Raw genomic sequence first — 23659 nt, forward strand, 5'->3', positions numbered from 1 at the left:
GGGACAGAGCAGAGACCGTGACAGCCCCGATGCTGTCCCCTGTCCCCAGCAGAAGCAGGGACAGAGCAGTGACAGTGACAGCCCCGATGCTGTCCCCTGTCCCCAGCAGAAGCCGGGACAGAGCAGAGCAGTGACGGTGACACCCCAGGGGCTGTCCCCTGTCCCCAACAGAAGCAGGGACAGAGCAGAGCAGTGACCGTGACACCCCAGGTGCTGTCCCCTGTCCCCAACAGAAGCAGGGACAGAGCAGTGACGGTGACAGCCCCGATGCTGTCCCCCGTCCCCAACAGAAGCAGGGACAGAGCAGTGACAGTGACAGCCCCGATGCTGTCCCCCGTCCCCCCGCGATGCTCCGGCAGCGGAGCCCGGCGCCGCCCGGAGGGGAAGCTGCGCTGCTCCGCGGGCTCGCACCGCCACCTGCCGCCCTTACCGAGCCTGTCCTGCCCTTACCGAGCCTGTCCCGCCGCCAGGAGCTCCGGAAGGAGCGGGGCAGAGCCCGGAGCGGCTCCACAGACCCGCACAGAGGAGGGGACAACCAGGGGGACACACAGGGGACACACCGGACCCTTCCAGCCCTTGCCCATCGCACCCAGAGGGGCTGCACGGGGCACAGCACGGCATTCCCAGCACTCCAGCTCCTTTTCCAGCGGCTCCGGAGAGCCATGAGCAGCCAGCCCCGGCTCGGGACAGCCAGCCCCGGCTGCTGCCCCGCTCCCACCGCTGTGGCATCGCTGGCACCGGGAACGGCACGGGAAGCACCCGGGATTCCCGGGATCCGCGGGGATCGGGAAGCAGCCGCCAGCAGAGGATGCTGTGGGCTCGGGAAACGTCCCTGTGCTCCTCCCCGGGTTCAATGTCCCCAAGTTCGGTGTCCCCGTGTCCCCCCGGCAGCGGGGCTCATTCCCAGCGCATCCCTCGGGATCTATCAGCTCCCTCCACAGCTGGGGCTGATCAATCCCCTCAGCTCCTCTGGCAGCGAGGGGCAGCTGAGCTGGCACAGCTTTGTCCCTCCTGACATCACCCCAAAAAGCTGCTTTGGGCTCGCAGTGAGCCCAAAAGTCCTGGGGTGAGCAGAGAAGGGAAGAGGAGCAGCTCCAACCCTAAATTTGGGGCACTCCTGGTTCAACCCCTTCTCCTCAGCTCCTCTGGCACCCAAACCTTGTCCAACCTGGCCCTGGGCACTTCCAGGGACGTGCCAGCTCCTCTGGGCACCAGTGCCAGCATTTACCACCCTCACTGTTAAAATGTATTCTATTTTTTCTATAGAATAAATAAAATACATCTCTCCTCCAGCTTAAACCCATCCCTGCCGCTCTTTCCTTTTCCCTGAAATTTCCCAAGGAATTCCTGCACACCTGGAGCTCCCCAGCTCAGCCAGGAGCAGGACAGGAATTCCCTGGATCTCAGCAATGCCCAATCCCACCCAGTGCTCCCAGTTTGCCCCAGTGCCCGCCCTCCCAGGCCGCTGGTGGAGGTGAGAGGCTGAGGATGGAGAGGAAGATGAGGGAATCACTAGGTGAGGATGGAGAGGAAGATGAGGGAATCACTAGGTGAGGATGGAGAGGAAGATGAGGGAATCACTAGGTGAGGATGGAGAGGAAGATGAGGCAAGCAGAGGTGAGGAGCTCCCATTGCTCCAGCACATCCTGAGGGATGAGGATGACAGGGACTAGGCCAGCCAGGCTGATGGTGGATGGAGAAAATGGCAATTTTGGGTTTTTATTTTTTAGCCCCACCACTTACCGGCCAGAAGCTTCCTATGTTCTTTAGAAAGCAGAGGAGGAGAAAAAGGAGAGAAGAAATCAGGTTAGAAGCAGGAAAATCAGGAGCAGCCCCCAAGCTTTGCTCCTCCCCAAGCCCCCTCTGCCACCTGCCAGGGAGGAACTGTCACCAGGGGACACCAGGGGACAAGGAGGGGACAACAGGGATTTTGGGGACATTAACCCTGACAGGGAACTGCCCCAGGGGACACCAGGGGACAAGGAGGGGACAGCAGGGATTTTGGGGACTTTAACCCTGACAGGGAACTGCCCCAGGGGACAGCAGAGGGACAGGGAGGGGACACAGCAGGGCTGGCTGCTGTGGTTTTGGGGACATTCCTGTTTGCTGGGGGGTGTCAGCTCTGACTGCCACCCTGGGGACAGTGGCACAGTGCCCGGTGCCACATCAGAGCCACGCTCCAGGAGCTGTGCCTGGCACAGGAGCTGCTGCCACCACCCCTGGCACTCCCTGGTGTCCCCTGGCACGCCACCACACCCCTGAGGGCAGCCCGGATGTGCCCGGGACAGGTGACACGGGACAATGACACGGGACAATGACACGGGATGGGTGACAGGGGACAATGACACGGGACAATGACACGGGACAATGACACGGGACAATGACACGGCACAGGTGACACGTGCCCAAGGCCAGCAGGCAGGAGCAGTGCCAGGGACACAGCCCCATTATTCCTGGGCATTCCCAACCTTCCCCAGCCACGTCCCCCCGGGCTGTGGTGGCCCCAGGGCTCGGGGCTGGTGACAAAGTGACAGTGCCACCTCCTAGTGTGGACAACTGGGAATGTTCCTCACCAGGATCCAGGGAAATCAGGGCAGGGAAATGATGGAGCTGCCTGGCCAGGAGCCCCCAGAATTCCCCCAGGGAATGGGAACAGCAGCTCTGAGCACCAGGAGGGGACAGGAGGGGACAGGAGGGACAAACCCCAAACCTGCCCTCAGAACACGTGGAGAGAGGGGGAAATGGGGAAAAGGGTCAGGGGGCTCTGGGAGAGCTGCTGGGGCTGCTGCAGGGTGGGGAACGTGGTCCCACAAGGGTTAAAAGGGCCTTGGGTGCCCTTGGCCACGCTGGACATTGACCTTGAGCTGAGGGTCACCATGGGGACACCAGGCCATTCCTGTGCTCAGCCAAATCCACCCAGAGCTGCAGATGGACACTCCAGCCCCATCCCACACAATTCCTGCCCTCTCCACGGCCCCCTGTCCTTCAGAGACCCCACAGCCACACTGGACACTTGACCATGAGCCAGACTGGACACTTGACCCCACAGAGCCACAAGCCAAGGATGACTCCTGGATGACTCCTGGAGACTCCAGACCATTCCTGTGCTCAGCCAAATCCACCCAGAGCTCCAGATGGACACTCCAGCCCCTTCCCACACAATTCCTGTCCATCCTGCAGCCCCCTGTCCCTTTGGAGACCCCACAGCCACACTGGACACTTGACCCCACGGAGCCACAGGACAAGGATGACTCCTGGATGACTCCAGACCATTCCTGTGCTCAGCCAAATCCACCCAGAGCTGCAGATGGACACTCCAGCCCCTTTCCAGACAATTCCTGCCCTCTCCAGGACCCCTTGTCCTTCAGAGACCCCTCAGCCACACTGGACACTTGACCCCATGGAGCCACAGGACAAGGATGATTCCAGACAATTCCTGTGCTCAGCCACAGCTCCAGACAGACACTCCAGCCCCTTCCCACACAATTCCCATCCAGACCCCTCCCCAGCCCAGCAGGGCTCCCACAGCCCCTCTGATTTCCAGAACAAAAGTGCCATTGAGCCCAGCCTGCCTCTCCTTCCACTCCCTCCAAAACTCCCCCAGATTTCTGCTTTTCCCCTTGCTGGAGCTGCAGCTCTGTGGGGCATCTGTGAGCATCGAGGAGAGGCAGAGAAGTTTGTTTTGGCCCAGGTTAAATAAATCCAAACCCGAAAGGAGGAGGGCGGGAGGCTCCCTGCCAAGGTCAGGGGGAAGTTTCCTGTTGCAGACAACTTTTATGGAAAATCCTTTCTTTGGGATTTTTCCTGCTGGGAAGCTGAGAGGCCTCAGGAACAAAATGCAAACAATGGTTATCTGCTGCTGTGGGATGCAACAGGTGCATCTGTGATTAGCCCATGTTGGATGTTTGTAATTGATGGGCAATCACAGTCAGCTGGCTCGGGCTCTCTGTCAGAGACAGAAGCGTTGTTATCATTCTTTGCTATTCTTAGTCTTAGCTTAGCTAGCATTCTGAAACATTTTCTTCTATTCTTTTAGTATAGTTTTAATGTGATATATGCCATAAAATAATAAATCAAGCCTTTGAAGCATGGAGTCAGACCCTCATCTCTTCCCCAGTCCAAAACCCCCGTGAACACCATCCCAGCCACCCCGGGCACGGGGAGCGGGGCAGGGCAGGATGGTGCTGGGCCATCCCCTGTGGCACCCAGCCCTTCCCTGCCCGTCCTGTGAGTCACTGGCACCGCTGGCAGCCACGTGTGGCCTGGCCAAGCCGCCAGCTCCCGGGGCTGCTCCTGAGTCACCGCCGGGCTTTAACCCAGACAGGGGCAAAGCTCAGCCGGGCACGCTGCGCTGGGCAAAGCCCGCACGGATCCCAGCTGGAAAGGAGGGTCTGGATTGGATTTAACCCAAGCACGGGCAGGGCAGGGCAGGGCAGGGCTGACTGTGCCAGCTGTCCCAGGAGGGGAAGCTGCTCCTTGCAGGGATGGGATTGGGCAGCTGGGAATAGCCAGAGCCAGCACAAGGGGCTGGGAAAGCCAGGACAGGCACAAACAGCTCCAGCAATTTCACCTTGCAATCCCTCAGAGAGCTTTCCTCGAGCCTGCCAAGGAACTGAGGAATTTTTTGAAGTCCAGGGCACACTTTTGTTAATTACAGACTAATTAGGCACGTTAGAGCACATCAGCACCAAACTCTGGCCCTGCCTCCCTGCAGAGCTGGGATTGTGGGATTGGGAGACGAGGTTTTGGGACTGGGAGATGGGATGGGAGCTCAGGAGCATCCCATCAGGACAGAGGGAGAGGAAGAGGCCGGCTCTGCCCCACCTTCCTCCCTTCCCCAGCTCTGCAAGTCCCCGAAAGGCTGCCAGGATTGGAACCAGATGTGTCGGAAGCGTCTCATTAGCTGTAATTGCTTCGGGAGGATTTGAGGTTTCCCCTCTCTGCCACCAGCACCAAAAGCACTCGGAAGGAGCGGGACAAGGGGAAAAAACAACCCCTCGAGGCAGAGCTTGTGCTGCACAAACGTTTGGGGAAAGTTTGTTCAGCCGGGGCTGGCGGCAGGCTGAGGGATCTGAAACCATCCCGGCAGATTAGGCTGGAAAAACTCCGCCTAAATCCCACTTTCCTGCCTCAGCAGGGCCAAATGAGCCGTGAAATGGGCTCAGAGCTCAGGCCCTGGCACCCTCCTGGCTTCCAGAGGGGGAAAACAGGCACAGGACGTGCCAGGAGCTCCTTCCCAAAGCTTGGGACACACCAGAAGCTCCAAGAGCTCCTTCCCCACAGCCTGGGACACTCCAGCAGCTCCAGGCATCCCTGGCCCATCCCTGGGTTTCTCCTTGGCTCCCAGGGCTGATCCAAGCTCTCAGAGCAGGCAGGTCCTGGCAGGGAACAGAGCAGGGACCCCCAAACCCCGGCAGGATTCAGGGTTTGTGGGTCTGGATGGGATCCAAGCCCTTCCAAGGCCCCGTGGCACCCAGGGCCAATCTCTCCCTGTGCTGCACAGGTTTCCCAGGCCAGGTGTGACCTCCCACCTGCTCCCTAAATCACCTCTTTGTTCCTGGGCTGAACTCCCACGGATCCCCATGAAACCACCAGGATTGCCAATCTGTGGCACAGATCCCCATGAAACCACCAGGATTGCCAATCTATGGCACGGATCCCCATGAAACCACCACAATTCCCAGTTTATGGCATGGATCCCCACTGCTCCCCATGAAACCACCACAATTCCCAGTTTATGGCATGAATCTCTCCACAGCTCTCCCCACCAGCACTGGGTTTGATCCCTCCTCCCTCAGGGAGCAGAGCAGAGCCACCCTGCTGTCCCCAGCTCTGGATCCATCCCCTCCATGGGGCTGAGCTGTGCCCAGCCCTGCTGAGGGGTCTGGGGGGGAATTACAGACAGAAATCCAGGGAGCAGCTCCCCGCATCCCAAACCCCACCAGAAGCGTCACCATCTGTGTGCAGGGCTGTGCCTGTCCCTGTGTCCCCATGTCCCCATCTGTGTGCAGGGCTGTGCCTGTCCCTGTGTCCCCATCTGTGTGCAGGGCTGTGCCTGTCCCTGTGTCCCCATCTGTGTGCAGGGCTGTGCCTGTCCCTGTGTCCCCATGTCCCCATCATGTCCCCATCTGTGTGCAGGGCTGTGCCTGTCCCTGTGTCCCCATGTCCCCATCATGTCCCCATCTGTGTGCAGGGCTGTGCCTGTCCCTGTGTCCCCATCTGCTGTCCCCTTTGCTGGGACCCTGTGCCTGTCACCAGCCCCGGGTGGGGCACACGATGGTGGCTCAGAGGAGGAGCTGCAGCCCGATTTTGGTGGCAGCGGCACAAGGGGGCCAGCAGCAGAGCCGTGGGGCTCCTCTGGGGCGTCCCTGTCCCCAGCACAAAGGGCGCCTGTGTTGGAGGCTGGCGCTGCTCCCTGGGCACGCAGCCAGGGCTGGCAGCTCCCAGCAGAGCAATCAAAGCCCTGCTTGTGCTGCCGAGCCCCCCGAGCACGGCTGGGGCACCCACGCAGGGAGGCAAGGCCACAGCAGCCTGCCGGGATGGCCTGTGCACAGATGGGGACAGGCTGGGGACACGGGGACAGCCCTGCACACAGATGGGGACAGGCTGGGGACACGAGCCAGCCTGGGCAGAGGAAAGGCTGGGCCACGGGCACGGGTGGGCTCCAGGATCCCTACAAACCCTTCCCAGGTCAGGAGCTGGGAATGCTGTCCCAGGCCAGGATCCATCCCTGTCCCCACCATTCCAGCACAGACACCCCAAATCCCTCCTGCTGCTGGCACGGATCTGGCGATGCCAAAACTGGACAGGATCAGCTCCCACTGGCAATTCTGAGCCCACATTCCCAGCACAGACCCAGCCCCTTTGCCCACCCCAGGCAGTGCATCCCAGCTTCCCAAATCCCCCCTCCCCAGCAGCAGAGCCTCTCCAGTGTCCCCATTTCCCTGCAGTGTCCCCAAATGCCAGCTCCCCCCAGGAATCCCACCGGCCTCTCCTTTTCCTTCTCTGCTTTAAAGTCGCTTTTCCGCCGCCCTGAATAATTGACGGGAACATGAAAATTTAAACTCTTTCAAGATCCCATTAAAATTCATTCCCTTCCCCTCTGGAGAATTGCCACTGCCAGAGTCCCATGTAGGGCAGCTGCCTCCCTCCCCAGGATTTACCTCCAGAGCAAATTCCCTCGGAATTGTTCCATGGAGACCCAAAACAGCATCCTGCATCCCTCCCCATCATCCCTCCCCAAAGCAGCATCCTGCATCCCTCCCCAAAGCAGCATCCTGCATCCCTCCCCAAAGCAGCATCCTGCATCCCTCCCCATGAGCCTGCTCATCCCATCCCTCCTGATCCCAGCAGCAATCCTGCAGCTCTGCTTCCTCCTGCCCACTGAGGATCCTGCATTCCCAGGATAATGGAATCCTGAATTTCCCTGCATTCCCAGGATAATGGGATCCTGAATTTTCCTGCATTCCCAGGACAATGGGATCCTGCTGTGATCCAGGGCTGCAGCCCCTCATCCCCTTCCTCACAAGAATTGTGGGCTGGGATTCCCAAAATCCCTCATCCCCAGTTAGTCCTGTTGTGCATCCCATCTTCCCTGACCCTGAGGGATAACTGAGGAATAACCTCAGGAACAACCTCAGGAACAACTGAGGAATAACTTAAGGAATAATCTAAGGAATAACTGAGGAATAACCTGAGGATCATCCTGAGGAATAACCTAAGGAATGACCTAAGGAACAACTGAGAAATAATCTAAGGAATAAACCGAGGAATAACCTAAAGAATAACTGAAGAGTAACTGAGGAAACCATCATACAGCATTAAAAAATCCAGTAAAAAATAAAGGCCAGAGCTGCTTTCAGTGCTGTTAAAACGCCACCAATGCCACCAAAGCCTTTTCTGGGAGCACCCTGTGCTTCCCAGCTGCTTGCCAGCCTTCCAGAGGCTGCGGGGCAGCTCGGGTTTCCCAGGGAAGCTGGAGTTAATTAACTGTCACAGCCCTGGGCAAAGCCCTCCCAATTCACCCCACTTGACCAAGTGACCCCGAGGATTTGGAGCAGGCTCCATAAATCCAGAGCCACGTGGGGTTTGTTTTCCTGGAGGGAATTGCCAGGGAGTTCACACCTCCCTTTCCAGCACAGGGACTCCATCCTCAGCATCCCTGAGATTCCCTTGGCCAGGGAATGTTTTATATCCACGTCCCTGTAATGAGGACAGAGGGGTTTTATCCTGTCCAAGGAACAGGGAAATCCATCTCACAGCCTCAGGAACCACACAAGCCACCCTCGTGTGGCTTTTCCTGCCCCACTTTCCATCCCAAAGAGAAGAGCAATGATGTTCTTACCTAATGAATAATCCACAATCCACCAGGGACGGGGCAGCACATGGAAAGAAAAACAAAACAGGGAAAAACAGCTGGATCAGAACAGGGGAAATCCTGCTCAGGAAAAGGGCCCAGCCCTGCTCCTGCCTGGCATGGCAGCAGCTGGACCCCCACCCCAACAATGCTGCAGACCCCCCTCCCTCTAGGGCAGAGATTGCCCCCAAAAAGGTGCAGAACCTCAGGGAAGAGATTTCCCCCCAAGAAGCCTCCAGCCCACCCTGCAGAAATTTCCCCCCCAAAAAAGCTGCACCCACAGAGATTCACCCCAAAAATCTGCAGTGTCGTAGATCAAGGGGTCACCCAATACATTTGCAGCACCCCAGGGTAAAGATTCACACAAAAAAACCCTGCATTTCCCTCAAAAATTCACCCAAAACATCCCTGCATTTCCCCCCAAAAATTCACTCCAAAAATCCTGCAATTCCCCTGAGAGATTCACCCCCAAAAAACCTAAATTTCCCCCAGAAATTCACCCCAAAATTCTGCAATTCCTTGCAGAGATTCACCCCAAAAAAACCTGAAATTCCCCCCAGATTCATGCCAAAAAGCTGCAATTCCCCTGAAAGATTCGCCCCAAAAATCCTAAACTTCCCCCCAGAAATTCACCCAAAAAAACCCTGCAATTCCTTGCAGAGATTGACCCCCGAAAAGCTGCAGCCCCATAGATTAACCCTAAAAATCCTGCATTTCCCCCCAAAAATCCTACATTTATGCTGAGATTCACCCCCAAAAGCTGCAGCCCCCAGAGCAGCGGGTCACCCCAAAAAGCTGCAATTCCTCACAGAGATTCACCCCAAAATCCTACATTTCACCCCCGAAAGCTGCAGCCCCAGAGCAGGGGTGACCCCAAAGCTGCAGCCCCCATAGATTAACCCTAAAAATCCTGCATTTCCCCCCCAAAATCCTACATTTATGCTGAGATTCACCCCCAGGCTGCAGCCCCAGAGGGCAGGGCAGGGCTCCTGCGCTCCCGTCCCACAGCAGGGAGGCCAAGGGGCAGCAGCTGTGCCAGGGCCGTGCCAGGGTTGCCAAGGCTGCCGGGCTCTGTTATCCACCAACAGCCTTTGAAGTCAGGGCCCAGGAATGTCCCCATGCCAGGAGGGGGGACGGGGACCCCAGGGCCAGCAGGGGCACCTGGTGCTCCCCAGAGCATCCCGGGCACAGCCCTGGGCAGGGACACGCAGCACGGCCAGCAGGAGCCCACTGAGTTCATGGAACTCACAGAACTCATAGAATCAGAGAATTCATAGAATTACAGAATGCACAGAACTCACAGAACGCACAGAATTTACAGAATCATGAGTTCATAGAACTCACAGAATCCACAGAATTCTCAGAACTCACAGAATCATAGAACTCACAGAATCAGAGAATTCATAGAACTCACAGAATTCACAGAATCACAGAATTTACACAATGAATTCACAGAATCACAGAATCCCCAGAATTCACAGAATCACAGAATCCCCAGAATTCACAGAATCAGAGAATCCACAGAACTCACAGAATCCACAGAACTCACAGAATCCACAGAACTCACAGAATCACAAAATCCATAGAATTCACAGAATTCCAGGTTGGAAGAGGCCTTCAAGACCATCAAGTCCAACTCTCAACTCAACCCTGGCACCCAGTGGTGACTCCAGCACCCCCCTGGTTCCTGGGAATTCCAAAAATTCCCCCAAAATTCACAAAATTCCCTCAAATTCTCACAATCCCCAGATTGGAAGAGCCCTTCAAGACCATCAACCCAACCCCTCAACTCACCCCTGGCACCCAGTGCCCCATCCAGGCTTTGTTAAACACACCCAGGGATGGTGACTGCATCCCCTCCCCGGGCAGCCATTCCAGAACTTTATCCCCTTTCTGTAAAAAACTTCATCACCCTTTCTGTAAAAACCTTAATCACCTTTCTGTAGAACACTTTTCCCCAACGTCCAACCCGAATTTCCCCACTGGAGGGAACGAGGAGCTCCCTGAGGAACTGAGGCCTGACCTCGTTATGGCGCAGCTGGAAGGACCCAGCAGAGCCAATTATCCATTTTTATCCATTTTTATCCATGTTTTACCCATTCTCCACCCATTCCAGAGCTGAGATGAGATTTCCCCCACCCACAGCCTGGCTCAGCACCCTGAGCTCCCCCAGGCCATCATTGCCAGGTCACAGCTCCTGGGGCCACATTCCAGCCCTTTCCTGACAGGGCCACCCCACGGACGGACGGACAGACAGACAGACAGCTGGGAAGTGTCTGTCCTGCAGATCCCAGGGCACGGGGTCAGCCTTCTGAGCTCGCAGGGAAAAAGTCCCTGCTGGAAAATGGAGCAAAAGGCACGGGCTGTGTGTGTGTGAGTGTGTGGAAAGCAGGATTCTGGATCTGCAGCTGGGCCCTGCTCTTATCAGGACAGACATGGTGGCCAGAGGGTCCCCAGGGTCCCCAAAGAGCAGCTCCAGCCCCCTCTGCTCCTTCCTTCCACCCTCAGCCTGCTCTGGGATGGATTCCAGAGCTGCTCCAAAGGGTTCCCACGGCTGGGATGGCCAAAATCCTCCCCCTGGGGATGGAGCAGGGCTGTGAGCACAGCACAGGCCATGGAAACACCAGAGCCCAGAGCTCCCAGTGCTCCCAGTGCCCAGGGAGGCTCAGAAGGGATAATGCACAGATAATGTCCCTCACCCTCCCAAAGGCCTCCTCCACTCCTCCTTTGGAAAAGCCCAGCCTGAAGGACCAAACCTCCATGGAAAAGGAGGGTCTGGGCTGGGAATGTCCCCACCATGCCCATCCCAGAGCCTGAACCCCCAAACCACAGCAGGGATGTGACTGGGGCAGCCTGGCACTGCCAGGAAAGGCTGGAAAAGGCTCCCTTGGGCACAGAAAGGACAAGTGCAGGGCCTGAGCAGGGCTGGGAGAAACAGAAAAACCATTCCAGCTGGGATTGCAGTGCCTGGCAACTGAGGCTTCCATGGGCCACAGCAGCAGCATGGGAGGGTCAGCCGGAGGCAGGAGAAGCTCTGGGATGCAGAGTTTAAAGGGAATTTGGCAGGGATGCTCAATGTGAAGCAGAGCAAATTTCACAGAACTCCCCCAAACCTCTCCCAAGTTGCAGAGTTTAAAGGGAATTTGGCAGGGATGCTCAACGTGAAGCACAGCAAAACCCCTCCCAAACCTCCCAGCAGTTTTTATCCATCACTCCCAAACGGAACAATCCTCTTGTGTCCATTTGGACATGAAAGCCTGACAGGTTCCTGGTGCTGCATCCCCAAAAAAGGCTCCGTGCCACTCCAGCAGCAGGGAAATTCCAGCTCCTTCCCCTTTCCCTGAGCAAATCCTGGGGAAGCAGAGCAGGATCAGGGTCTGTCTGTCCAAGGCAGGAAAAAGAAGGCAGCAGGACTGGGATGTGATTAAAGCAGCTCTGGACTGAAAAATAGCCCTGCACCAAAAAAAAAAAAATCTGGACCCAAAAAACAGCCTTGGACACACAAAACCAGCCCTGGACTCAAGGAAACCAGCCCGGACCAAAATAAAAAAAGCCCTGGACCCAAAAACCCAACCCTGCATCCATAAAAACAGCATTGGACCCCCAAAAAACAGCATTGGACCCCCAAAAAACAGCTCTGGATCCTAAAATCCAGCCCAGCCCCCAGTGTTTTCCCGAGTGAGTGGGTGGGAAATGCAGCCTTTGATGTTCCACTGAGCGGCTCCAGAACAAAGCTGGGCCACGGGAGATAAAAACACCAAACAAACCTCGCCACGGGACACGTCCGGGACATGGGCTGGGAAAAATTCCATGGCCACCGAGGGCACGGCTGCGCCAGCGCCATGGAAAAACCTCAGCACAGCTGCTCTCCTCTCCCAGCAGGGCAGCAGGGCCCCAAACCCAGCGTGGTGGGAAAAACCAGCTGGGAAAGCTGCTCTGGGCAGGCAGGTGCCTCCACAATATAGTATATATTATATATCATTTATCATATATAATATAGGGGAGGCACCCCAATATATTATAATTATAATGTAGAATGTAGAATAATAATAATAATTTTTTTTTCCCCTGCGTATCCCTTGGTGAGCTCTGGCATTGCCCAAATTCCCTGGAATTGAGAATCCTGATATTCCCCTGGCATCCCTGGAAAGTGCCCAAATTCCCTGCGGCAGGCAGCAGTGGCACCTCCCCAAAATTCCTCTTGCACCCCTTGAAACTGCCCTGAATTCCCTGGAAATGAGGTACCAATGGTGCCTTCCTGATAATCCTCTAACTTCCCTGGAAAATGCCCAAATTCCCTGTAACTGAGGCACCAATTATAATCCCAATAATTCTCTCACACCCCTGGAAATTGCCCAAATTCCCTGCAGCAGGCAGCAGTGGCACCTCCCCAAAATTCCTCTTGCATCCCTTGAAATTCCCCAAATTCCCTGAAAATGAGGTACCAATGGTGCCTCCCCAATATCCCACTCACACCCCTGGAAATTCCCACAGAATCTTCCAAATTTCCTGGAAAAGGCACCAGTGGAGCTCCCCAATATTCCCCTCACATCCCTGGAAACTCCCCAAATTCCCTGGAATTGAGGAACCAGTGATAATCCTATTAATCCTCTCACACCCCTGGAAATTGCCCAAATTCCCTGCAGCAGGCAGCAGTGGCACCTCCCCAAAATTCCTCTTGCATCCCTTGAAATTCCCCGGAACTGAGGCGCCCGTGGGGCTCCCCAGTTTTCCCCTGCCACCCCTGGAAGGTGCCCAGGTTCCCTGGAGCTTCTGCCAGCCCTGGCACTGCCCCGATTCCCGGGAAGTGCCCCGAGGTGCTGGCAGGGCCCCAAGGGGAGGCATTGCTGGAATTCCAGGCTGGCAGGGCAGGAGCCGTGCCAGGACAGGGCATGGGAACCCAGCTCGGGCAGGGGGAGCTGGGCAGGGGGAGCTGGGCATGGACTGGGCATGGACGGGGCAGAGCTACTGGGCAGGGGCTGGGCAGTCCAGAGCTACTGGGAAAAGAGAAACTGGTCATGGTTACTGGGAAAAGATTCACCAGTCCAGAGCTCCTGGGCAGAGAGAAACTGGTCAGGGCCACTGGGCACAGAGTGACCAGTCCAGGGATGCTGGACAGAGAGAAACTGGGCAGTCCAGGGCTACTGGGCAGGAGGAAACTGGGCAGAGACTGGTCAGGGCTACTGGGAAAAGAACTGACCAGTCCAGGTCTACTGGGCAGAGAGAAACTGGTTAGACCAGAGCTACTGGGCAGAAACTGGTCAGGGCTACTGGGCAAAGAGTGACCAGTCAGGGCTACTGGGCAGAGAGTGACCAGTCAGAGCTACTGGGCAGAGACTGGTCAGGGCTACTGGGCAAAGAGTGGCCAGTCCAGAACTCCTGGGCAGAGAGAAACCGGTCAGAGCTACTGGGCAGAGACTGGTCAGGGCTACTGGGCAAAGAGTGACCAGTCAGGGCTACTGGGCAGAGAGAAACTGGTCAGGTCAGGGCTACTGGGTAAATCCTGCCCCAGTGCAGGGCTCCTGGGCAGCAGGAACGGCCTGGCAGCCTCGGGAGCTGATCCTGCAGGAAGTGCTGCAGGATGTCCCAGCCTCCCACTCCAGATTAAAATTCCACAGGAATTTGCTCAACAAACGGAGCCTCTCAGCTCCTGCCACCAGCCCGGGGCTGTTTCACATTTCTGCCACAGGGAGGGAGGGAAGGGACCCTGGGGCTTGGGGGCGACGGGGGTGGGACGGGGCAGGGATCCTAAATCATCACCGACTGACCCCAAAGTCGGTGCCACCACCCCAAACACACACAAACCAGCACGACACCCCTCAACCACCACCCCTGCCCATTCAGGGGCTGGGAGTCCCACAAAAACCCCCAAAAAACACCCAGAACAGCCTCACCTTCCACGCAGTGCTCCACCTCCTCCAGGCTGCGCAGGGTGATGCGCATCAGGCGGGAGCTGAATTGCCCGTTCAGGGGCTGAGAATCCCACAAAACCCCCACAAAAATTCCACAAAAAAAACCCCAAAAACCCTCCAGAACGTCCTCACCTTCCACGCAGTGCTCCACCTCCTCCAGGTTGCGCAGGGTGATGCGCATCAGGCTGGAGTTGAGCATGAGCTCGTTGCGGTGCGCCGGCCACAGCGCCTGCGGCGCGGGGTTGACGAAGAAGATGCGCGTGTCCCCCGTGGCCACCTGGTTGTCACAGATCAGGGGGTCCCCGAAGCCCCCGATCACCACCTTGTTGCCCCCGTCCAGCAGGATCTCGTGGGTGACGATGTCCTTGCCCTTCAGGTAGCGCCAGACCCGCACCTGCCACGGGGAGGGGACAGGTCACCACGCTGGTGGCTTTGGGGGATCCTGTTCTGCTCTCTGCGCCCTCTTTTTCCCTCCCTGGACTTTCATTTTCCCTTCCTGAGCTGTTTTTCCCCTCCCTGGGCTTCTCTTTCCCCTCTCTAGGCTCCAATTTTCTCTCCCTGGACTCTTCTTTTCCCTCTCTGGGCTCTCATTTTCCCTTCCGGACCTGTTTTCCCCCTCTCCGGGCTCCTCTTTTCTCTCCCGGGTCTCCTCTTGCCCTTCTTGAACTCCTCTTTTCCATTTTTCCCTCCCTGGACTTTCATTTTCCCTTCCTGAGCTGTTTTCCCCTCCCTGGGCTCCTGCTGGCCCTGGCAGACAGATTTATCCCCCTGCAAAAGGAACCATTCCCAATTTTCTGCCTGTGCTCCTTCGGCCCTTCAGGCGTCCCCCCGGATCCCAGGGAACGTTCAGACACAGAGATTTCCCCCAGTGCCAAATTCCTCCCGGATCTGAGGCTGCAGAGTCCAAACCAGGGGCTGAAACCTCGCTGGGGGCCCCGGGGAACGCAAATCCTGTGATCCCTGATCTACCCCAGAAATTTTTTTGTTTTTGCTTTTTTGGGTTTATTTTTTTTTGGTTGGTTTTGTTTGGTTTTTTGTTGTTGTTTTGTTTTTTTTTGTTTGGTTGGTTTTGGTTTTTTGGGGGGGTTGTTTGTTTGTTTGGGTGGTTTTTTTGTTGTTTTTTTTTTTGTTGGTTTTTTTTTCAGGCTGAGCTGCAGAATTTCAGCCCTGATGGGAAAAGGCCTCGAAGTTCATGCAGAGCTGGAGCCAAACTCCCCCAGCGCGTCCCTGGCAGGCTGGGGGACGGGACCGGGGCCATTCCCGCATTCCCCGCGGCCACCAGGCAGCGCCTCCTGCTCGGCCTCACCTGCCAAGCAGGAAAAGGAACAAATCCAGCACAAACTCAGCGCTGCCTGTGCCCTGCAGGCACAAACCAAGGTGAGGAACCCAGTTTAGGAGTTATCTCTCCCTGTTCTCCTCACACTTTCTCCTGCTGGTGAAACATTCGGAGCAGGACCCCGGGCTTGGGGGGTCTGAAATCCCTCCCAGGCGGTGCAGCCATCCAAAAAAAGCAATAAATTACCCCAATTACCCTCCCAGCACCGCAGCCTCCCTGCCCTGCCGCATACCTGAGCCGCAGGAGCAGCCCAGGTGCGCACGGGGCTGTGACAGCTCCTCTGCAGCCGCGCAAGCCCCGGCTGCGCCCAGGTGTGCGGCTCAGCAGGAAAGGTGGGGGAACCCGGGGGCTGAGCCACCCCAAGGCTCCGAAATTAAAAATATGGGAAAATATAGAGGGGCAAAAATAGAATTATAGAGGTAGAATTTAAAAATATAATTTTAAACTAGTATTTTAAATATAGAATTTAAAAAAGAGGTATAAAAATATAATTTAAAAATAGAATTATAAGTGTAGAATTTTAAAATAGGACTTAAAAATAGAATTTTAAACATAAAATTTAAAATCTATTTTAAAATCTATTTTAAAATCTATTTTAAAATCTATTTTAAAATCTATTTTAATTAAATATATTTGAAATCTATTTTAAAATATTAAATTTAGAATTTAAAAATAGAAGTATAAAAACACAACTTTAAAATAGAATTATAAATATAGAAGTATAAATATAGAATTAAAATAGAATTATAAAAAATAGAATTATATAAAGATAGAATTATAAAAAATTGAATTATAAATATAGAATTATAAATATAGACTTTAAAACCAGAATTATAAAAATATAATTATAAAAATAGAATTATTATTAAAAATAGAATTATTAAAATATGTTTTTATGAAAATGTATTTTTATAAAAATAAATTATAACGGAAAAATTCCCACGTGGGATGTGTCCCTCCCTGCACATCCCAGATCCAAGCTGATGGGAAGGGACAGGGACAAAGTTTTGCTGCTCCGAGGTCTTCACGGGATTTTCTCTCCTCTTTGGTTCCCCAGCACAAGCCCAGCTCCCAGCAGGGTGAAAGGAGTGGTGAAACCCCAAATCCCACCAGGGAGGGCAGAAATCCCCCCGAAATTTGCTGAGGTTCAACCCCAATAAAGCCCCACTCGCACTCATCCTCCTCCTCATCCTCCCTCGGAGCGAGGAAGGAGCAGGACCTGCATTTCCACGGCTATTTGGGAATGAGAGGGGCCTGAAAGGCTCCAGCTCCCCCAGGAGGGACAGCACCTGGGGGAACTCCTGGAGGAACGTGCCAGGAGAGGCTTGGGATGGAGGGAGGGTCAGGTTTGGGATGGAGAGGTTCAGGATTAGGATGGAGAGGTTCAGGATTAGGATGGAGAGGTTTAGGTTTAGGTTGGAGAAATTCAGGATGGAGAGGTTTAGGTTTAGGATAGAGAGGTTTAGGATGGAGAGGTTTAGGATGAAGACCAGGACATTTCCTTCCCCCTGAGGCTGCTGGGACACTGGAATTTCCCCTGTTGCTCCCAGGGATGCCCAGGTGAGATTTCTGCATGGATAAGAGTCAGACTCTCCTCCTTGCTGGTCCCTCCCCCGACCCCAAAACCATTCCAGGACCCCCTGAAGGAGGCTGGAGGGGGGACCCCACAGGAACCACGGCACCCCCAGCCCCACGGGGCAGCCCGGGTGGGCCCTGGGAAGGTGTGCAGGGCCCGGCCCCGCTCTGGGGAAGGTGTGCAGGGCCCAGCCCGGTTCTCAGCCAGCCCAGGTGAGCCCTGGGAAGGTGTGCAGGGCCCAGCCCCGCTCTGGGGAAGGTGTGCAGGGCCCAGCCCCGCTCTCAGCTCTGGGGAAGGTGTGCAGGGCCCAGCCCCGCTCTCAGCCAGCCCTGGGAAGGTGTGCAGGGCCCGGCCCGGTTCTCAGCTCTGGGGAAGGTGTGCAGGGCCCAGCCCGGTTCTCAGCCAGCCCTGGGAAGGTGTGCAGGGCCCGGCCCCGCTCCCTCCCCAGCCGCTCCTCCCGCCTCTCTCCCCGCAGTCAAGCCCAGACACCTTCCCCAGCCGCACCTCCCGCAGCCCCGGGGCAGGTGAGCAGCAAAGCAGGGCAAAACCCCAGCCAGACAAAGCAGGAAAAATAGGGAAGAAAAGAAAACCAACCACCCCTCCTCCAGCAGCAGAAAACACAGCCCGGGGCTGGCTCCGGCGTGCGGGGCATTTTCACAGCTCGGGATCTGGGTTTTTGTGTGTTTTGGGTGGGGAAAGGCTGAATTCTGCCCAGCTCCGCAGCAGATGGGGATTGGCGTTAATTGGCGTGGCTGGGGCGCTCGGAGCCGGCCACAGCAACATCACAGTCCGGCGGCCTCCTCCCAGCCTAATGAATGGATGTGCGAGGCGCGGAGCCCGGCAATCACCTGCGGGGCATCATCCCATTCATCAGCGCCGCAATTAAGACTTTGTCACCGCTGACTCACCGGCGGCAGCGAGGAAAGGGAGGGAGACGGGAAAAATGGGGCTGGGACCTGTTTGCAGGAGGACACTGCCCTGGGGAGCGCTGTTTGCCCAGGGAGAGCACAAAACGCTGGGGTTTAAGGGGATTTTAAAGCTCCGCGGAGGCAAAACTTTATCCAGGCGCGGGGGTGCTTTAAAGGCAGGGGAAAAAGTAAAAATCCCAAAAATAAAAGGGGTTTTCAACATGCCAGGGGGGTGCGTGCTGTAATATGGAAGGGGACCACCTGTACAGAACATTCCTGGCAGGAAAAGGCCGCGGGAAATGCAGGATTGGCTGTGTAAGGACAGGTGGGGAGTTGGAGCAAAGTCCCCTCTGGAGGAGCTGTCACTCGGGATGGGAAACACCGGAACGGGTCACCAGGAAATTTGGGGAGATAAAGGCCAGAATCAGCTCTGCTTCCACGAAATTTTGGGAGATGATAAAAGCCAGTTTCAGCCCTGCTTCCAATCCTTCCCCTGTTTTGTCCCTCCCTGTGCCTTTTCCCTGCCCCTTCCCCAGCAATTCCCACAAAACCCCCCCAAAACCTGCGCTCCATTGTCCCGGACAGGATCCACATCCTCTTCCACACTTCCTAGGGCACTCACAGAACCTGGATTTGCCCTATAAATAGCAGCTGCCGTCCCAACCATGGGGACAGCCCAGAAAAAGGCACTTCAGGGGGCAGGAAGGGACAATGCCAGCAGCAGCAGCTTTGGGCAGAAGTCACAAACTGCACCCAGGAGTGCCAAACCCCTTGGGAAAAGGGCCCAGAGCGCTTTTTGGGAATTCTGTCAGGCTGTTCCTCCACTCCCCTGGCAGCCCGGGCACGGCTGGCAGCTATTTCGGGGTGTTTATCTAACATTAATTCACATTTCTCCTCCCGGTGCTTATCTGCCTCTATCGGAGCGCTCAGCTGGGAGGGTTTGGGAAGAACAATGCCCCGAGCACGGAATTCACGGATCCCCACGTGCCCGGACCACCCAGATCCAGAAAAACTCCGGATTTTGGGTGTGGGAACTCCAGCAAAACTCGGGAGTTTTGGGTGTGGGAGCTCCAGCAAAACTCGGGATTTTGGGAGTGGGAGCTCCAGCAAAACTCGGGATTTTTGGGTGTGAGAGCTCCGACAAAACTCGGGATTTTTGGGTGTGGGAGCTCCAGCAAAACTCGGGATTTTGGGAGTGGGAGCTCCAGCAAAACTCGGGATTTTTGGGTGTGAGAGCTCCCTTTCCTCTGCAGATAAGGAAGAGGCTGACAGGAGATAACAGCGCGGGGCTCCGAGGGCAGGACAGGAGGAATTGGGGCAGGAATTTCCTCAGCACAGGATCCTGGATTTTCTCCCAGCTCCCCCGAGGGCAGTGCAAGGACAGCAGGAGCCAGGGGTCAGGCTTAATCCCGAGCTTGCTGCTGGAATTTAGGTTAAAAACAAACCAAAACAAAATAAACAAAACAAACTGCAGGCACGGCAAATGCACACAGTTCCAATTCCAAGACTTGGGAAGATGTGAGGAGGGCAGCGAGCCAAGAGCTGCTGCAAAGCTGCACATCCCCAAGTCACTGCAGTGACAGGAGGAGATTCATCTGCTCCCAGCTCCTTGGGACACCCCAAATCCCAGCCCAAAGCTGCTTTTCCCGGCAAAGACACCGTGGAATGCCACTAAAAATGACACAGGAAGGGCTGAGGGGCAGGGAAAGGGACAGGGAACTGCTGTCCTGTGAAAATTCCCGAATGTCACAGCACTACCACGATGGGATGGGATGGGATGGGATGGGATGGGATGGGATGGGATGGGATGGGATGGGATGGGAGCTTTCCTGCTTTCACTTTCACACCACTCCAAGGCTGGAATGATCTCTCAGGAGCCTGTCCCAGCCCTTCTGTGCTCTTTGGAGACCAGGAACGGGCAGGAGCAAAATCCCAAACTCCAGAGCCGGCAGCACAAACCTCACCCGGGCACTGCTCGGGGAAAGGCAGGGAGGAGATTCCACTCCCAGTGTGAGGAATTCAGATTGTGCTTCCCAGAAAGGCACCACGGGCAGCCCCATCCCACTGCTGGCTGCTCCAGCTGGGGCTGGATTGCACCTTGCAGAGGCAGAGCTGCTCCTCTCAACCCAGCTTTTCTCCATCTCACCTTTTCCTTATCCCAGCTTTTCCTTATCTCAGCTTTCCCCCATCCCAGCTTTCCCCCATCCCAGCTTTTCCTTATCCCAGCTTTCCCCCATCCCAGCCTCCTGCCCTGCTGCTGCTGCAGGATGATTTTTCTGCCAGGCCCCCACCTCGCTGCATTCATTTATTTCTCACCCTGGCGTTTCTGCCTGGCCACCAGCGCCACTGGGCCGCCTCCCGAGGCCACCGCGCTGCGGCCCCAGGTGGCCACATCCAATCCATCTGTGCCCCACCACGGGCACGGCTCATTAATGCTCGGCCGAGCACCCAGGATGTGCCAGACACTCCGCAAACAGACGGAGCCGGGGGGGCTGCGAGCTGCAGATGGGTCGGGGGGCGCTGGCAGCGGGCAGGGGCTGGGGGATGCTCGGGGGATGCTCCAGAGCCCCGCAGGGAGAGCTCCCCAAAGGGAAAGTTCCAATTCCTCTCTGCCACCAAAGCATCGCCCCCGGCCCCGCTAAATCAGGGTTTTTAAGAGGAAAAGGGGAATGTGGAGAAGAGGGAAAGGCAAGGGAGGAGCGTGTCCTTGCAAGCGAGATTCCTGCCCCGGCAAGGGTTAAGGCATCCGGCACGTTTTCTGTCAAGCGGGCGGATGGGATTTCAGGTTGCTCGGGACTCTCTGCGCTTCGGGGGGAGATAAAAACCCCGGAGCCCGAGGCCAGGTTGGTGGTTAAACAATAGCCCGGGCTGCAGCACAACTCGAGATGCTGCTCCAGTCAACAGGAGAGGCTCCCGGAAAGTTGGGAGGCAGCTCCGCATCTCGCCACAGCCAAAGAGGGAAATGCCCATAAAAAGCAACCTCTGGAGATCCCCCCCGCACCCCCCCGGCCACAGAACAGCCGCAACCTCTCCACAGCTTTAAAAACCCCCGATCCCAGCCCAAACCGCGCACGGGGCGAAAGTTCTACCTTGCACGAGTAGGTGTGGTGCACCGGGTCCACGTTCATGATCTCCTCCACCGTGCCCGTCAGCACCACGTTGGCCTCCTCCTCGCGGCGCTCCAGCTCCCGCTCGGGGCAGCTGGCCCGGGCGGGCAGCGCCAGCGGTGCCAGCAGCGCCAGCAGCGCCAGCAGCGCCCGTGCCAGCCGCGTCCCCATGGCCGCCCGCCGCCGCTGCCGCCCGCCGTGCCCCGAGCCCCGCAGACAAAGCGGCCCCGCTCGCAGGCAGCGCTGGCGCCGCAGCCGAGAGGGCCACTTTTGTTCCAGGGAGGTGAAAAGGAGGAAAGAAAGAGGAGGGAGGGAGGGAAAGGCAGGCGGCGAGGGGAGGGGAGAAGGAGGAAAATCCCAGGAGGAGGAGGAGGAGGAGGAGGAGGAGGAGATCTGGAAGGCGCTCGGCGCTCGCTGCCGTGGCCCTGGAAGAAAGCGCGCAGATTTGCATGCAATCTGAATTGCTGATAAGGAGGGAGCGGGGGTTAGGGGGGAGAGAGGAGGAGGGAGGAAGGGAGAAAGGAAGGGAGGAAGGCAGCGCGGCCGCCCGCCCGCCCGCCCTGCTGGCAGCGCTCGGTGCGAACGCCGCCCCCAGGAAAGGGAGCCGCGGTTAATGGATAATCAGCGCCGCAACGTGAGGAGACTTTTAAAGGTGTAGGGACCGCAGCCGGGCCCGCCACCCCCTCGCCGTGAGTGGCAGCTGTCCCCAGCTCTGGCACCGGGTGTTCTTCGCCCCATCCCGCACCCCCGAGATTCCCAAAGTGGGGGTTTGTCCCTCCCTGTCACCCCCACTCTGAGTGCCAGCTGTCCCCAGCCCTGTTCTGGGCTGTCCCCGCTCCATCCCGCACCCTCGAGATGCTCAAAGATGGGTGGCATTTCCCTCCCTGTCACCCCCAGCCCTGTCCCCTCCATCCCGCACCCTCGAGATGCTCAGAGACGGGTGGCACCCCGGCATTTCCCTCCCTGTCACCCCCAATTCCACCCCAAAGATGCTCCCGTGTTTTTCCCACAGGGAAACTGAGGCAGGGCTGGTCCTGCTCCGCTGGGACCCCAGGGATCCATCCCTGTGCCCAGGGGTGACCCGCACTGGGGACATCACTGTCACCGCACTGTGCCCCAGCCGTGACAGAGCCACCCGTGGAGCCATGGAATGGCTGGAAAATAACTTTAAAATCCGCTCATCCCCCCCTTTCCCGTCCCAGGCTGTCCCAAGCCCCCTGACCCCGTGGCCCGGGGCTGCAGGGCCATTTCCCCACCTGTCCCAGCAATTAGGGCACGCAGAAAATGAAAAGTTAAGTGGCACCGAGGGAGGGATGTTGTTTGTGCCCTCCATAAATCAGCCGGCCCCCAGAGGCGTTTTACGAGACCGTTTCGCTTGATGGCCCTAAAAAATCCCCTCGTTTCACTTGATGGCCCTAAAAAACTCTCCTTGTTTCACTTGATGGCCCTAAAAAACTCTGCTGGTGTGACCCAGGGAGCTCCTGGTCCCAGGGTGAAGTTTAACCACCTGCCAGTGAGGATGTGACAAGCGAGGTGTCCCCTGTCCTTCTGTGATGAACAAATTTCAGACCACGTAAGCATCCTCCCCTTGTGCTCCTGTCCTTCCCGAAATTCTCAAATAATTTATTCCCTAAATCCCGAGCGCTCTGTGCTGTTTGCCCCTGTGGGTGCCACATTCCTTTTCCTCCCTTTCTCTCATTTACTTAATATGTAGAAATAAATTAATCTTGCTGAGTGTTCCAAAGTTTGTCCCTGAAGAGGATGGAGTGTCAGAGATCCCATAAATCTGCCTGGAAATATCCCAAATCCTGCGGGGTTTGCAGGGAAAGCACCTTGGGTGTTTAATATCTTAACCCATTCCCACAGTGTAACCCCACAGCTTCTCTCACTTCTCTTTCCACTCAAAACTTCCATTTCTCCTCGGAAAATCTGAATTTCCCAGCTCAGCACCGAGGGAACTCTGCCTGATCCAAAGCAGGGATTGTTTTATCACCTCAGGGATAAAATCCTTATCAAAAAGGGCTTCAGGGAGATAATTGTCAATAAAAAAAATAGCCCAGAGCCTGCTCAGGCCTGCAGGAAACCTCTTAGTAAATAATTTCCAAATCCACCAGACTTCCCTACGCTGTAAAACACCAAAAAGCTGCAGGATGAAGTAACCTGAAGAAAGTTCTTATTTTCTCTCCAAAAACTTCCCCAAAACCTCTGGATTTTGGCTGAGGGGCACTGGGAGACCTCCGTCCCTCAAAGCCAAGACCAGGCCCCACAGGCCTCACATCCCAGAGCTCTTTCCACTCAAAACTTCCCCCAAAAGTTCCAGGATGAAGTGGCCTGAAGAAAATCCACATAACTCAATTTTCTCACCCCAAAACCCTGGATTTTTTTGGCTGAGGGGCACTGGGAAGCCTCCATCCCTCAAAGCCAAGGCCAGGCCCCACCACTCCTGACAGAGGAGCTCCATTAC

At 56.2% G+C, this 23659-nt stretch overlaps 1 protein-coding gene across 10 annotated transcripts in view; it reads right to left on the minus strand.

The window, feature by feature from the left end:
* AGRN (agrin) overlaps nt 1–21766 on the minus strand; it is a 69395-nt gene extending 47629 nt beyond the window's left edge. For 6 of the 10 annotated variants that reach the window (XM_064730758.1, XM_064730763.1, XM_064730759.1 and 3 more), the window contains exons 1-3: nt 21178–21766; nt 14401–14662; nt 1744–1764 (exon numbers count right to left, since the gene is read on the minus strand). In XM_064730758.1, the coding sequence (XP_064586828.1) occupies nt 1744–1764; nt 14401–14662; nt 21178–21366 (472 nt within the window). In that variant the 5' untranslated portion in view covers nt 21367–21766. Of the gene's footprint in view, nt 1–1743; nt 1765–14250; nt 14333–14400; nt 14663–21177 lie in introns of those variants that run through there. The other 4 variants (XM_064730767.1, XM_064730760.1, XM_064730765.1 and 1 more) reach the window with 3 other exon arrangements.
* Nucleotides 21767–23659: the final 1893 nt, after the last annotated feature.

The sequence above is a fragment of the Zonotrichia leucophrys genome, chromosome 21, assembly GCF_028769735.1.
Source record: "Zonotrichia leucophrys gambelii isolate GWCS_2022_RI chromosome 21, RI_Zleu_2.0, whole genome shotgun sequence".
In the NCBI taxonomy this organism is placed as follows: Eukaryota; Metazoa; Chordata; class Aves; order Passeriformes; family Passerellidae; genus Zonotrichia; species Zonotrichia leucophrys.